The sequence below is a fragment of the Lissotriton vulgaris genome, chromosome 10 (genome assembly GCF_964263255.1).
Source record: "Lissotriton vulgaris chromosome 10, aLisVul1.2, whole genome shotgun sequence".
Classification (NCBI taxonomy): domain Eukaryota; kingdom Metazoa; phylum Chordata; class Amphibia; order Caudata; family Salamandridae; genus Lissotriton; species Lissotriton vulgaris.
Window position 1 is genome coordinate 522338022 of NC_141698.1, and position 13584 is coordinate 522351605.

The 13584-nt window shown below is 48.9% G+C and overlaps 1 protein-coding gene across 2 annotated transcripts in view; it reads right to left on the reverse strand.

The window, feature by feature from the left end:
• The window catches only part of USP7 (ubiquitin specific peptidase 7), a 1528604-nt gene that overhangs the window by 511205 nt on the left and 1003815 nt on the right, over positions 1–13584 (reverse strand). For both annotated transcript variants that reach the window (XM_086941365.1, XM_086941366.1), the window contains exon 15: positions 12942–13072. In XM_086941365.1, coding sequence (XP_086797491.1) covers positions 12942–13072 — 131 coding nt within the window. The remainder of the gene's footprint in view (positions 1–12941; positions 13073–13584) is intronic.

A 13584-nucleotide genomic window follows, 5' to 3' on the forward strand; every position in this document is an offset into this window, starting at 1 on the left:
TTTTGTAAAAAGGACCAAACTCTAGAAAAGAGCCAATCAGCTGTCACCTCCCTCTAGAACCTTCCTGGCAGGAGCCTCAGTTCCTCAGATTTTCGTACGCACTAAGCTAAGTAGGCGTGTTACTGAGAGAATTAGGTGAGTCCTTCCAGGGGAGGCGGGAGGGTTGCATGTGAATCTATGAAAGACACCAAACTGGATAACTGCAGTTACATGTAACGCATTTCTTTTCCAGTATTATAGGTGTCTTTTATATATTCACATGCCTGAATCAGAGTAGCAAGCAATGCAGAAAACACATTTCGTATAGTACAGTATATGCAAGTTATTCGATAATAACATATCCAGCAACTAGTAACAGCCCACAGATGTAAAGAATACCATCAGCAAAGAAATGTGCATATAACAGAAGGATGGAGGGATGAAAGAAGGCTCACCTCAATGAAATAGATCGTGTAGTACTGCTTGTCCCACTGCTGCATCCTTCATAAGCTCTGTGTCCAGGCAATAATGCCTAGTGAAGGTATGAGGTGACTTCCATGTTGCCGCCCTGCAGATGTCCATAACTGGCACCCCAGCAAAGAGTGCCATAGAAGTGGATATAGCCCTCGTGGAGTGGGCTCGCACCTTAGAGCGCAGAGGCAGTCCTGCCTGTTCATGACAGAAGGAGATGGCTGCCGAAATCCAGCGTGAGAGGCTCTGTTTTGTAAGTGGGAGACCCTTCCTAGGTCTGCTGTAAGCTACAAAAAGCTGATTTGATTTTCTAAACATCCTTGTTTTGTCGATGTAAAATTTCAAGCATCGCTTGAGATCCAGATAATGTCATGCCCTCTCCTCTGCTCTACTGAGATTTGGGAAGGAGCGCAAAACCACAGGCGCATTAAGGTGGAAATCCGACGGAACTTTGGGATGAAACACAAACCCTCTTCCATTTCAGGGAGTACATTTTGGTGGTGCTATCTGCTCGTGCTTTGGCTAGGATGTCTACAATCCTGTGGAATGTTTAAGTTCCGAAACTCTCGGAACTCAGGAGCCAGGGCTAACTTGAGAGACTTCAGATCCGGGTGTTGAATTTGCCGGCTGTGCCTAGTGAGTAGAGATGGACACTGCTTCAGACGGACTGGCAGTTCCAGGGATAGACGGTGTAGCTCTGTGAAACAATGCTGTCTTGGCGAAGTTGGGGCTATAAAAATGAGTACACTGCTCCACCTTCATCTTCCTGAGGACTCTGGGAAGCATCAAGAATGGCGGAAAGGCGTACGCAAAGACGTTGCGCCATGCGATGGAAAATGCAATCCAGAGAGACCCCGATTGGGGATGCCAAATTGCGAAGTCTGGGCATTTGGCGTTGATCCTCGTAGCGAAGAGATCTATCTGTGGTGTGCCCCATCTTGTGAAGATTTGGTTGAGAATCTTCTGGTCCAACTCTCACTCTTGAGACGATTATTTTTGTCTGCTCAACAAGTCTGCAAGTACATTGTCCATACCTGGGACATATTCCGCCTTTAGGGCTACAGTGTTCAATTTTAACCAGTTCCAGATTTTTTGCGACTCGCAAGAGAGTTTCAGCGAGCGCGTCCCTCCCGGCTTGTTGAGATAGTGCATTGTCGTGGTGTTGTCTGTCCTGACAAGCACTAGGAAGTTTTGATTCTTGGTAAGAACGACTGTAGGGCCAAGAATACCGCTCTCAACTCAAGCAGATTGATGTGGAGCTCTCTCTCAGTAGTTGACCACTTGACGCTTATTTGCAGTTCCTGCAGGAAGGCTACCCAACCTTCTTTGGAAGCGTCCGTTGTTATTACATGAGGAGCTGCTGGAAGTAGGAATGTCAAACCTCGGGACAGGTTTCGTGAAGGCATTCACCATCTCAGGGCCTTGACCATCTGAGAAGTCTCTCTTATGTGGTCGTCGAATGACCCCGTGCACTGGACCCACTGCCTCGAGAGTGCCTCCTGCAGAGGACGCATCCGTAGGCGACAGTGAGGGATCAAAAGGATGCACGATGATATCATCCCTAAAAGGGACTTGAAGAGTCGGACCTTCAACACTCTTTTTGAGACTACTGTAGACACTAGCACGAGAAGCTTGTTTTGCCTCTCCTGAGAGGGGAACGCTCTTGCGGAGGTCATGTTCAAGGTTGTTCCCAAAAATTTGATAGTTTGAGATGGTCGCAGGATTGATTTTTCCTGATTGATCGTGAGACCCAGGCAATTGAAGAGATTCAGACAGGTGTTGGAAGACCTGGACGCGTCTTCGAAGGATGGTGCCTTGATTAGCCAGTCGTCCAGATAAGGAAAGACTTGATGATGGCATTGCCTGAGATATGCCGCCACTGGGGAGAGACATTTGGTGAAGATGCAGGCGCAGACTTGAGTCCAAAGGGCAGGACACACAATTGGAAATGCCTGCCCGCTACTGCGAATCTCAAGTAGTTTTTGTGAATTGGTATATGGAAGAAAGCGTCTTGTAAGTCCAATGACGCCATAAAATCCCCCTCCTCCAGAAGATGCAAAACTTCCTGGATCGTTACTATGCGAAACACCTGTTTTTTCAGGAACTTGTTGAGGGCCCAGAGATCTAGGATTGGTCTTTATTTCTTTTCCTTCTTATGGATTAAAAAGAAACAGGAATAAAACCCTTTCCCTCTTTAGGATGGTGGAACTCCCTCTATCGCTCCTTTCTGCAGCATAACAGATTTCTTGCAGAAGCAGTCGTAGGTTCTTGTGATGAATTGGGCGAGGCGGGGTTCTTGGAGGGATGCTCATGAATTCCATAGAGTGGCCGAATTGTATTAATTGAAGGACCCACCGGTCCGTAGTAATTTTCCTCCAATTCTGTAGAAAATTGGTAATTTGTCCTCCAATTTGTAATAAGTAATAGGAGGTGTGGACTGGCCGAATTAAGAGGTAATTGTCTTCGCCCGTTTTATCTCTGCCCTCTGCCTCGAAAGGACGACTTTCAGGACAAGGACTGCTGGCCTTGCTGTTGCTGGCTTTGTTGATACTGTGGCCTATTCTGGTTGGACGAATAAAAGGATCTGTACTGGAACCCTCCTTTGTAGGAAGATTGGCCTCTTCCTCTATTTCCTCGAAAGGACTGATTTTTATACTGCAGTTTTCCCCAAGGCCCTTGCGGTGTCCATATCCTTTTTTATGCTTTGTAACGCCTCATCAATTTTGGGGCCAAACAGCAAATAGTAGCTGGCCGTCATATGGCATGTCCAAAATCTTTGTCTGCACCTCAGGACGGAATGAGGTCGCTTTCATCCATCCTTGACGTCTTAAAACAGCTGCACCAGCCAGCTGTCGAAATCCTGTCATAGCAACATCCATAGCACAGTCTATAATCTCTGATGCTAATGTTTCTCCTTCTATGAGTATTTTCTTCACCTCTTCCGTGGATGCGTCAGGTTATTCAGACAGATATGGTGCTATGTCTGCCCACAGATGTCTATTATAGCACCCAAGAAGCGCTAAGGCATTTGCACCCTTGACAGTCATTGCCGACATTGTTGAAAAACGCTTTTCTATGTTGTCCAGCTTTCTTCCATCCTTATCCGGAGGAGCCGATACAGGAGAAGAAGGATTTCTAGAATTTTTTTGGGCCGCCTGCGTCACCACGGAATCCGGTTTAGGATGAGACGTCAGGCAGGCCGGTGCCGAATTTGGAGCTTTGTATTTTTTGTCCAATCTAGGGATTACAGGTGAAACGGAGGCGGGATTCTGCATGATCTGCTCCCCCTGTTTCAAGAGATAATCAATTATAGGAATTGATCTTGTTGACTTCTTTAATGGCTCCTTGAAATCGTACAGAAAACCGTCTTGTTCCTGTGACTCCATTGTAATCTGGAACCGCTTAGTGGCCTTTTCCACCACGTTATGGAAACCACCTATATCAAATGGCGGCGAATTTGATGAAGCAGGTCCCGGAGATGCTGGTGAAGCTATGACATAATCGTCCCAGTCATTATTGACGGATTGATCATCCTGCAACTCCCCTTCCTCTTGCTGTTCCTCCTGCTCTTCTTCCTCTTCTTCGTCCTCCGAAGATTGAGGACATGGTATATCCACCCGTTCCCTTTGAACGATTAGGGGCGGGGGTCTTGGTCTCGGCGATGCAGCTTGAGGTGCTGGAGATTCTGGGAACCTCTGCTTGTAGTCCTCTATAAGGTATCTTAGATCTGCAACCAGGGATGCTGGAAGACAGTCCATAGGTGTAGGTGGCGGATTGACCACCTGCTCCTCAACCTCCTCCGAGCTTTGGCATTTGACATTTAGCTCCGAGGGACTAGTCGTCAATTGGAACATATCCTCATCGTCAGAATCTTCATCTTGAAGTAGACGTGCTGGTGGTAATAGCTGCACACGGCTAGGGGAAGTTAGCTCTGATGTCAGCGTCTTTCTGGTAATCTTCAGACATACTGAAGCTGACAAAGCCAGAATCAATCACCGTCGACGGGCCCGTCGACAGTGTCTGCGTCGACGGCGACAAAGTCAACGGTGATTATCTCGTCGTCGACGTTGTCGGAGAGGTTATCGTCGACAGGATCTTGGTCGTCGACTAAGATGATGACGACGATGCTGTTGTCGTCGAGACTGTCGTCGTAGACGTAGATACGTAAGCAGGAGATACTGCTTTCTTCATCACTGATGATGTCGTCGATGATGCAGTCGTCGTCGACGGTGCAGGCTTCTTAAAGGTGTGAACCTCCTTTTCTGAAGCTGTTTTTGCCTTGACCTCTGAAGACTTTTTAGCTGTCTTCTTTTAAGGAGTATCAGAGGGGCCAGGGGAAGCTACCTTAGGTCTTTTGAGAGATAATTTTGAAGAGATTGAAGAACCCTCACTTCCCTCAGAGGAATCCAGATTGTCTCTATCCTTAAGCCTTTGGAGCCAGATCAAAAGGCGTCCCTCTCGGTCTTTTAGAGTCTTAGTAGAAAAGGTTTGACATACCTTGCAGTCCTTAGCTGAATGATCTGGGTATAGACAGTACAGTCAGTCCTTATGTTGATCATCAATGTGTAACCTTTTTTCCACAAGAGCTACAAGCTCTGAAGAGACCCATCTTTGGAGCATCAGCCATAGTAAATAGCTTTCCTTGAGGAGAAAAACAGGAAACAATATCCCAAAAACTGTTGAAAAAGCTGTAAAGCACGAAACCTGAGCAGAGCTCAGGGGAGACTCCCTTAGCACAACGAGCGGTAGAAAATCTGAGGAACGGAGGCTCCTGCCAGGAAGGTTCTAGAGAGAGGTGACAGCTGATTGGCTCTTTTCTAGAGTTTGGTCCTTTTTCCAAAAGGACCTAGACATATTACAAAAGTGAGGCCTTATGGCCTACTATTCCCTACAGGTCTATGGGACATTACTTTATGTACCGAGGACTCCCATCTCGACGGGGAATGATTCAGGCATGTCAATCTATGAAAGACACCTATAATACTGGATAGGTTGGCATGGTGCTGGTCTTCTGTAGAGGATTGGTGCGCTGCTGAATTGTGTGGCGGGGAAGGGGAGCAGTAACCTCTCACGCCTCCCATGTCTGCTGCCCAAGCAATATAAAACAAAAGTCAGGAAGCCCAAATATTAAAATCAAGCTCAAGAAGCGCCTTCGCTGCCTATGCGCACTTGATTGAGATTACCCAGCCATTATTTAACGCAAAAAGTGCATAAATTAAATCTGTATAAAACTACTTTTATAAGGTGATGCTGCTGGTAATGCAAATGCTACTTACCAGTATGCATCTGTTCTTGGCATGTAGGGCTGCTGACATTCATATCTGTGCATAGTCCGCCACCTAGTGTTGGGTCAGGATGATTGCACATTGTTGTCCTGGAAGAGTCTTCGAAGTATCACGAGATAGGTGGCTCCTCCCCTGGACTACAGTGCGCATGGGCATCGCCTCCATCCCCAGATTGTTTTTAGCCATTGGCAGAGATGGAGTGAAGAAAGTGAGTGATGACCATGCTATGAGCATATGTGTGTATATGAATACATACTGCAGCTGCTACAGGCGCCGGGGAGGAGGGTGGGCGATATGAATGTCAGCAGCCCTACATGCCAAGAACAGATGCATACTGGTAAGTAGCATTTGCAGTTCGAGGCATGTGGGCTGCTGAATTCATATCTGTGCATAGAATACATAGCAGTCCCTCCATTAACGGCGGCCGCCCGTGCCAGCTGCAGCAGTCTGAAAAAGCGTTTTTAGAACAGCCTGACCAACAGCTGCCTGCTGTTTGGAATGCACGTCTACACAGTAGTGCTTAGTGAAAGTATGTGTGGTAGACCATGTGGCTGCTCTACAGATGTCTTCTAAGGGAATGTTACCTAAGAAAGCCATAGAGGCCCCCAACTTCCTAGTGGAGTGGGCCCTCGGTGGGATAGTGAGAGGGCGCTTAGCTTTAGCGTAACAGATCTGAATGCACTTTACTATCCATCTAGCGATCCCCGCTTTGGAGATTGCATTTCCCTTGTGTTGTGTGGCAAAAGCAACAAAAAGTTGTTTGGTTTTGCGGAAATCTTTTGTCCTGTCCACATAGTACATCAAGGCCCTTTTCACATCAAGGGTGTGGAGCATACGCTCCGCCAGCGTCTCTGGGTTTTGGAAAAACACCGGCAATTCAATTGTTCGGTTTATGTGAAACTGTGAGACCACTTTGGGTAAGAACTTAGGGTTAGTGCGGAGCACCACCCTGTTAGCATGTACCTGGAAGAAAGGTTCTTGGATGGTGAGCGCCTGCAGTTCGCTAACCCTCCGTAGCGATGTGATTGCTACTAAGAACGCAACCTTCCAAGTTAGAAACTGGAGCTCACAGGAGTGCAGTGGCTCAAAGGGAGGACCCATCATCCTTGTAAGAACCACATTGAGGTTCCACTCTGGAGCTGGTGGAGTCCTTGGTGGAATGACCCTTTTGAGTCCTTCCAGAAAAGCCTTGATAGCAGGGACCTTAAAGAGTGACAGGTGCTGCCTATTCTGGAGGTATGCTGCCATAGCCGACAGGTGAATGCGGATGGAAGAGTAAGCTAGATTACTACGATACAGGTGAAAGAGGTAACATATGATGTTTTGAATGGAAGCGTCTAGCGGGTCAATGCTGTGGTCCACGCAGTAGATGACAAACCTCTTCCATTTAGCCGCATAACAAGCTCTCGTAGTGGGCTTCCTTGCCTCCCGAATGATGTCCATGCAATCGGGAGGAAGATTGAGGTAGCCAAACTCTAGGACTTCAGGAGCCAGATCACCAGGTTGAGCTGTTGCGGATCTGGGTGCTGAATGTCGCCATGGCTCTGCGTCAGAAGGCTGGGAGTGAGATGAAGCCTTTGATGCGGTACCACGGAGAGTTCCAGAAACGTGGTGTACCATGGTTGGCGAGCCCACGTTGGAGCAACCAGGATGAGCGTCATCGAGTGTTGCCTGAGCTTGCGTGCCACCAGCGGTATCAGAGGTGCTGGGGGAAAAGCGTACGCAAATCTGCCTGACCAGTTCATCCACATCGCATTGCCCTGTGATTGGGGGTGTGGGAATCTGGCGGCGAAGCTTTGGCATTTTGCGTTCTCCTTTGTGGCGAACAGGTCTATCTCTGGATGACCCCACCTTTGGAAGTACGGTTGGAGTACTGATGGATGTATCTCCCACTCGTGCATCTGATGGCTGTGTCTGCTGAGCAGATCCGCCATTTGATTGTCCTTGCCCGGGAGATGCTCTTCCATGAGGAAGATGTTCCTCTGAATGGCCCACTTCCACATGCTCTGAGCCAGATGAGACAGCTGTGGAGAGTGTGTACCTCCCTGCTTCTGGATGTAGTACATGGCCGTCATGTTGTCCGTCCGGATCAACACGACCTTGTTGCACAGATGTACTTTGAACGCCTTTAAGGCCATGAAGATTGCCATCAGTTCCAACACATTGATGTGCATCCTCCTTTGCTGAAGTGTCCATAGTCCCTGCACAGTGTAGTGGAGTACATGCGCTCCCCATCCCTGGAGAGAGGCGTCCGTCGTCAGGATGATCTGTGGGACAGGCTCTTGGAATGGTCGGCCCTTGCAAAGGTTTTGTGGATTCCACCAATGCAGAGAGTTGTACGCCCGACCGCTCACCAACACTAGGTCTGTCAGTTGCCCATGAGCCTGAGTCCACTGACGTGCTAGGCACTCCTGAAGCGGACGCATATGTAGTCTCGCGTGCGGGACAATGGAGATGCAGGAGGCCATCATGCCTATCAACTGCATGAACACCTTCGCTGGAAGCGAGTGTTGGGGTCTGAATCGTTGGATCAGCGCCTGGATACTGGCGATTCTCACTGAACTCGGCTGCGCAGTGGCTGCCAGAGTGTCGATTGTCGCGCCCAGATACTGTCGCACGTGGGCGGGCTGGAGATGGGACTTTGGGTAGTTCAGAGAGAATCCCAGATCGTGCAGGAGGTGAATGGTGCGTGACACGTGGTCTACGCACTGCTGTTCCGTCTTTGCCTGAATAAGCCAGTCGTCTAGGTATGGAAAGACATGGACGTGCTGGCGACGGAGATGCGCCGCCACAGTCGCTAGGCATTTCGTAAATACTCTCGGTGCCGTGGTGACCCCGAACGGCAGGACTCTGAACTGGTAATGCTGGTCTAAGATCGTGAATCTGAGATACTTTCGGTGGGAAGGATGCAGGGGAATATGAAAATAGGCATCCTTCAGATCCAGCGTAGCTAGGAAGTCCCCCTGTTGAAGCAGGGGAAGCACCTGCTGCAATGTGAGCATATGGAAGTGCTCCGAGTTGATGTACCAGTTCAGGGGCCTGAGGTCCAGGATCGGCCTGAGTGATCCGTCCTTTTTGGGGATCAGAAAATACAGGGAGTAAACCCCTGTTCCCCGCTCTTGCAATGGAACGAGCTCTATCGCCCCTTTTTGCAGCATGACTAGAACTTCCTGCTGCAACAAGGTCAAGTGCTCGTCGGACATAGCACGGCTTCTTGGCGGTATGTCCGGTGGAATGGACGTAAGTTCTAGACAGTACCCGTACTGGATAAGAGACCTCACCCACCTGTCCGTGGTGATGGACCTCCACGCCGGCAGGAACTGCTGGAGTCTCCCCCCGACAGGTGTCGTGTGATCGGGGGGAAGTGACAAGACGTCACTGCTTGTTGGTGGTGGTGGACCTGGAGGCATTGTTTCCACGTCCCCTGCCTTTGATATTATTGCCTCTGTAGCCACCCCTGCCCTTGTTGTTGTTATACGAGGACTGGGTGTTACCCTTGTAGTATTGTGTGGACTGGGATGCCTGGCCCCTTGAGGTGCCTCTTGAATTGGAGCGGCGAAAGGAACCACCCCGAAACTGCTGACTTTGTAAAGCCCCCATAGACTTGGCAGTTTCGGTATCTCTTTTCATCTTTTCTAGGGAGGCATCCACCTCAGGGCCGAACAGATGGTCAGGATTCACTGTTTGACCCAATATTGTGGTTTGGATGTCGGGTTTGAACCCCGAGATTCGAAGCCAGGCATGGCGTCTAAGTAACACACTTGTATTGATAGCCCTGGAGGCAGTGTCTGCCACATCTAGGGCACATTTGATGGATGCATTTGTAATGAGTTTACCCTCCTGAATGAGCATCTCCCCCGCCTCCTTGTATTGGTCAGGCAAGTGTTGCAGAATGGCCTCTAATGTGTCATAATGGGCCCTATCATAACGTGCAAGCAGGGCTTGGGTGTTAGAGATCCTCCAGATGTTCGCTGCCTGTGCAGCAATGCGTTTGCCTGATGCCTCAAAGATCTTGGACTCTTTGTATGGGGGAGGAGCGTCACCAGTAGTCTGCGAATTCGCCCTCTTTCGAGCGTTGGAAACCACCAGGGAGTCCAATGGCAAGTGTCCCTTAATATACGTGGGATCCGTGGGCGCCGCTTTATATTTCCTGTCGATGCGAGGATTGACCACCCGCGCCCGGGTGGGCTCCTTGAATACCTCCTGTGCATGCTTCAGCACCCCTTTAAGCATCGGTAGTGTCTTGACTTGCTTTTCGGCTACCGAGAAGGTGTCGACTAAGAAGTCCGCATCCACGGGGTCCGAGTGCAGTTCGACGTCATGGTTCGCTGCAGCTCTCTCTATTAAGGCATTGAAGGCCGCCGAGTCCTCTGTCGGGGACGTCTTGGCGGCGAAAAGTTGAGTGTCCTGACCCGACTGCGGGTCGTCTGCGTCGCCTCCTGCGGTCCAGGGCACATGCTCCTCTTCCGGATCCGAGTACGCAGGATAGGTGTACTCGGCATCTTCCTCGTCCACATCAGGCGCGGGGGAATGGGTCGGCGAGTGTTCCAGGGCCTGTGGGGACAGAGGTTCCATCAGAGCCGAAGAGTCCGCAGAGTACCTCTTGTTCTTGAGTGGAATCTTAAAAGGTTCCAAGGCCGGCTCCGACGTAATCTTTCGTTTGAGGAGCGACAATTTTCTGGTGTTGGCGTCGATGATCACCTCACGACATTCCTCCACCGCAAGCGGCTGGAGCCGAAGCTTCGACACCACCAAGGCAGCTTTCGGCGTCAATACCTCCCTTGAGTGTCCGCCCTGTTTAGGCGCGAAGGCCTTCGGCGCCGACTTGGGTGGAAGGGTAAAACGAATGGGCGTTTGTTCTTTAGCAGGCTTCGGCGTGGGTCTAGGCACTACAGTGTCCTGATCGGGAACCACAGTGGACTGTCGGATCCGCTGTAAGGATTCCCCCACCTTCCTTGTAAGGGATGCCGAGGGCTGAGCCGGCTCGAGCGACTCCTCATCTCCGAGAGCCCGATCGCCGGTAGGCCTCTTTTTCGGGGCCGACGCCCCATGGCTAGGCGCACCGTCGGCGTGACGCTTCTTCGAAGCAGTCTTCGGGTCCACGACCCCTTTCGGCGCCGACGCAGCCGCGTCGGAGGCCCTCACCTTCGGCGCCGACCCAGAGGACTTCGGGTCGGCCATTTTGGCGTGGCTCTTCAGGTCGGCCATTTTGGCGTGGCTCTTCAAGTCGGCCATTTTGGGTTTCGTGGAAGTTGACGCCTCCAGAACCTTCTTCACCAACGCCACTTTCAGTTTCGGTTTCGCATCCGAGGGTGCGAGACCAGTTGGCTTCACTTTCGGTTTCTTCTTAGAAATGTCCGTGACCGGGCCCAGAGGCGGGGACGTAGGACTCATAGTTAGATCTTGGGTAAGGCCCGAAGGCGATCCCTCGACCTGGGCCGTATGAAGGGGAATAACCCCTGAGTCTGGTTGGGGATGCTCTTCCTCCGAGCTATCTCCAATCGTGGCACAAGCCAGTTCGTCGTCCCCTACCTCGTCGGAGACTTCGTCGTAGGCCTCCTCACCCGCGTCGTAGGTCTCTCCCTCGGACGCGGGGCCAGAGTCCGACCCTTGTACGTCGTCTTCTCCCTCGACAGATTCCTGGAAGATGTCATCAGGTGGGGGTGCCGAAGCCGACAATTGAGCCTGGAGCCGATTAGCCCGGCGAATCTTTAAAGTCTTCTTACTTCTAAATTTCGAACACGCCATGCAGGTGTCTTCTCGGTGATCCGGTGACAAGCATGTATTGCACACGGGGTGCACGTCGAGGTGTGAATATTTAGAGTGACACAGCGGACACTTCTTGAATGGAGTCCGCTCCATAGCAAAGGGTGCAGAGTAGGCCCGTCCGCGTCGAAAGCACGTGGAAGGGCAGTAAGAGATCGGAGCTGAGAGTCAGTAAGAAACCCGTACGCAACTATACCGACGCCCAGCCTAAAGACCTTTTGGTCTCGAGTAAAAAGTAGAACAACTATCGGTTCCGACAGAGGGAACCGAAACACATCCGAACCCAATGGCGGAAAAAAACAATCTGGGGATGGAGGCGATGCCCATGCGCACTGTAGTCCAGGGGAGGAGCCACCTATCTCGTGATACTTCGAAGACTCTTCCAGGACAACAATGTGCAATCATCCGGACCCAACACTAGGTGGCGGACTATGCACAGATATGAATTCAGCAGCCCACATGCCTCGAACTCATTATTTAACGCAAAAAGTGCATAAATTAAATCTGTATAAAACTACTTTTATAAGGCGATGCTGCTGGTAATTAGTGTGGACGGGGGAGGGGCAAAGCGAGAAACCGTGCAGGACCACTGAATGCCAAGGAAAAAAAGAGTGCAGTTAACAAAGGATACATAAACAAGACAGGAAGGGCCCTTTTAACAGTGGCAGTCGCCCCTAACTTGAAAACAAGCCCAAAGGCGCAACTAGGAACAGATTTTCACCAATAACATGAAACCAATTTTGAAAGGCACACAAAACAAATGGACAGTGGTAGGTGTGGCATTAACTCTCCTGGCAATCACACCATGCTTCGCAGCGCATGCGCACTGCCTCTTTGCTCGACCTAAAAAGGGAGGCCTGAGCTTTGCCATTGCTTTAATAGCAAAGTCTAGTTAGCAGTTTAAAAACTGCCCTTCCAGTCTGCAGTGGAAGACTAAGTCGAGTTATATATGTTTCTCACACCCAGGGTGGTACAAGCAGTCCTGGGCTGACTATCTCACAGACCCTGGGTACCGTATATATTAGGTTATTACAAGTAAGTTAGCTCATGCCAATTGGTTGCAATCCAATCAAACATGCACACTTTGAGGTTATGGTACTGGCAACTGTGGTCTGGTTAGCAGAATTTTGCGCACTCATCACAAAACAACCAGCACCAGTCCAAATCCATACAAAAAGGGTAATTTTCTAACACTATTGAACAATAAAAAAGATTCAGGTCAATTCTAGGTCATGAGATAAATTAGATATGACAAACTGACGCCTTGAAAAAGCTATATTATGAGCTACATTCAAGAAATAATTTAGCATCATTCAATCACAAGCCAATATACAGGACTTTTACTATGCAGAAAAACAGTTTTCAGCACCGAATATGAAAAGGAATTAAAAACAAAATTAGTGCTACCATTCATCTGATATTTTTAGATTGAACTCTGACCTGCACTTGCATGTAGAGATGAGCTTCTTGACGTTCTTTCCTCTTTTGAGCCTCTATTCTTTTTTCTTCCTGTAATCTTTCCACAAGTTGCTGGGGGATGTCATGATCTGTGACAGCTAGCAAAACTTCACCTAGAAATGAATCATAAGGTAAAATTTGTAAAATGTTAATTATATCAACTATTTCCATATATAATAATGCTTTTAGGTCCAAAGGTGCATTTTAAGAACCTGCGAACTACTGACTTGAACTGAACTTCGGACCAATTGTTTTTGTATCGAAAATATTCTGAAGTTACTTTATTTTGTAGAACCAAGCATGTCTGGCACATGTAAGCATTAAATACTTTATAGTAAAGCAATTGAAATACAGTTTGAATGAAAATTGTATATGCACTTTGGTTTGATTTACAGAATGGATGCAGAGAAATGCAATAAATAGTAAATGCAGTACACAGACTTGAATAGGATTTTTAGTGAAATAGGCAAGTAACGTTTGAGATTACTAGATATACCTAGATACTACTCTGGAACATTTCATGAAAACAGCTAAGTAAAATCTTTTTGTTAGATTATGCAATTTTAAAGAATTTCTTCAGTTTCTCAAACTCCACACTTAAAAACTTTTCACAGAAAAACAGTCA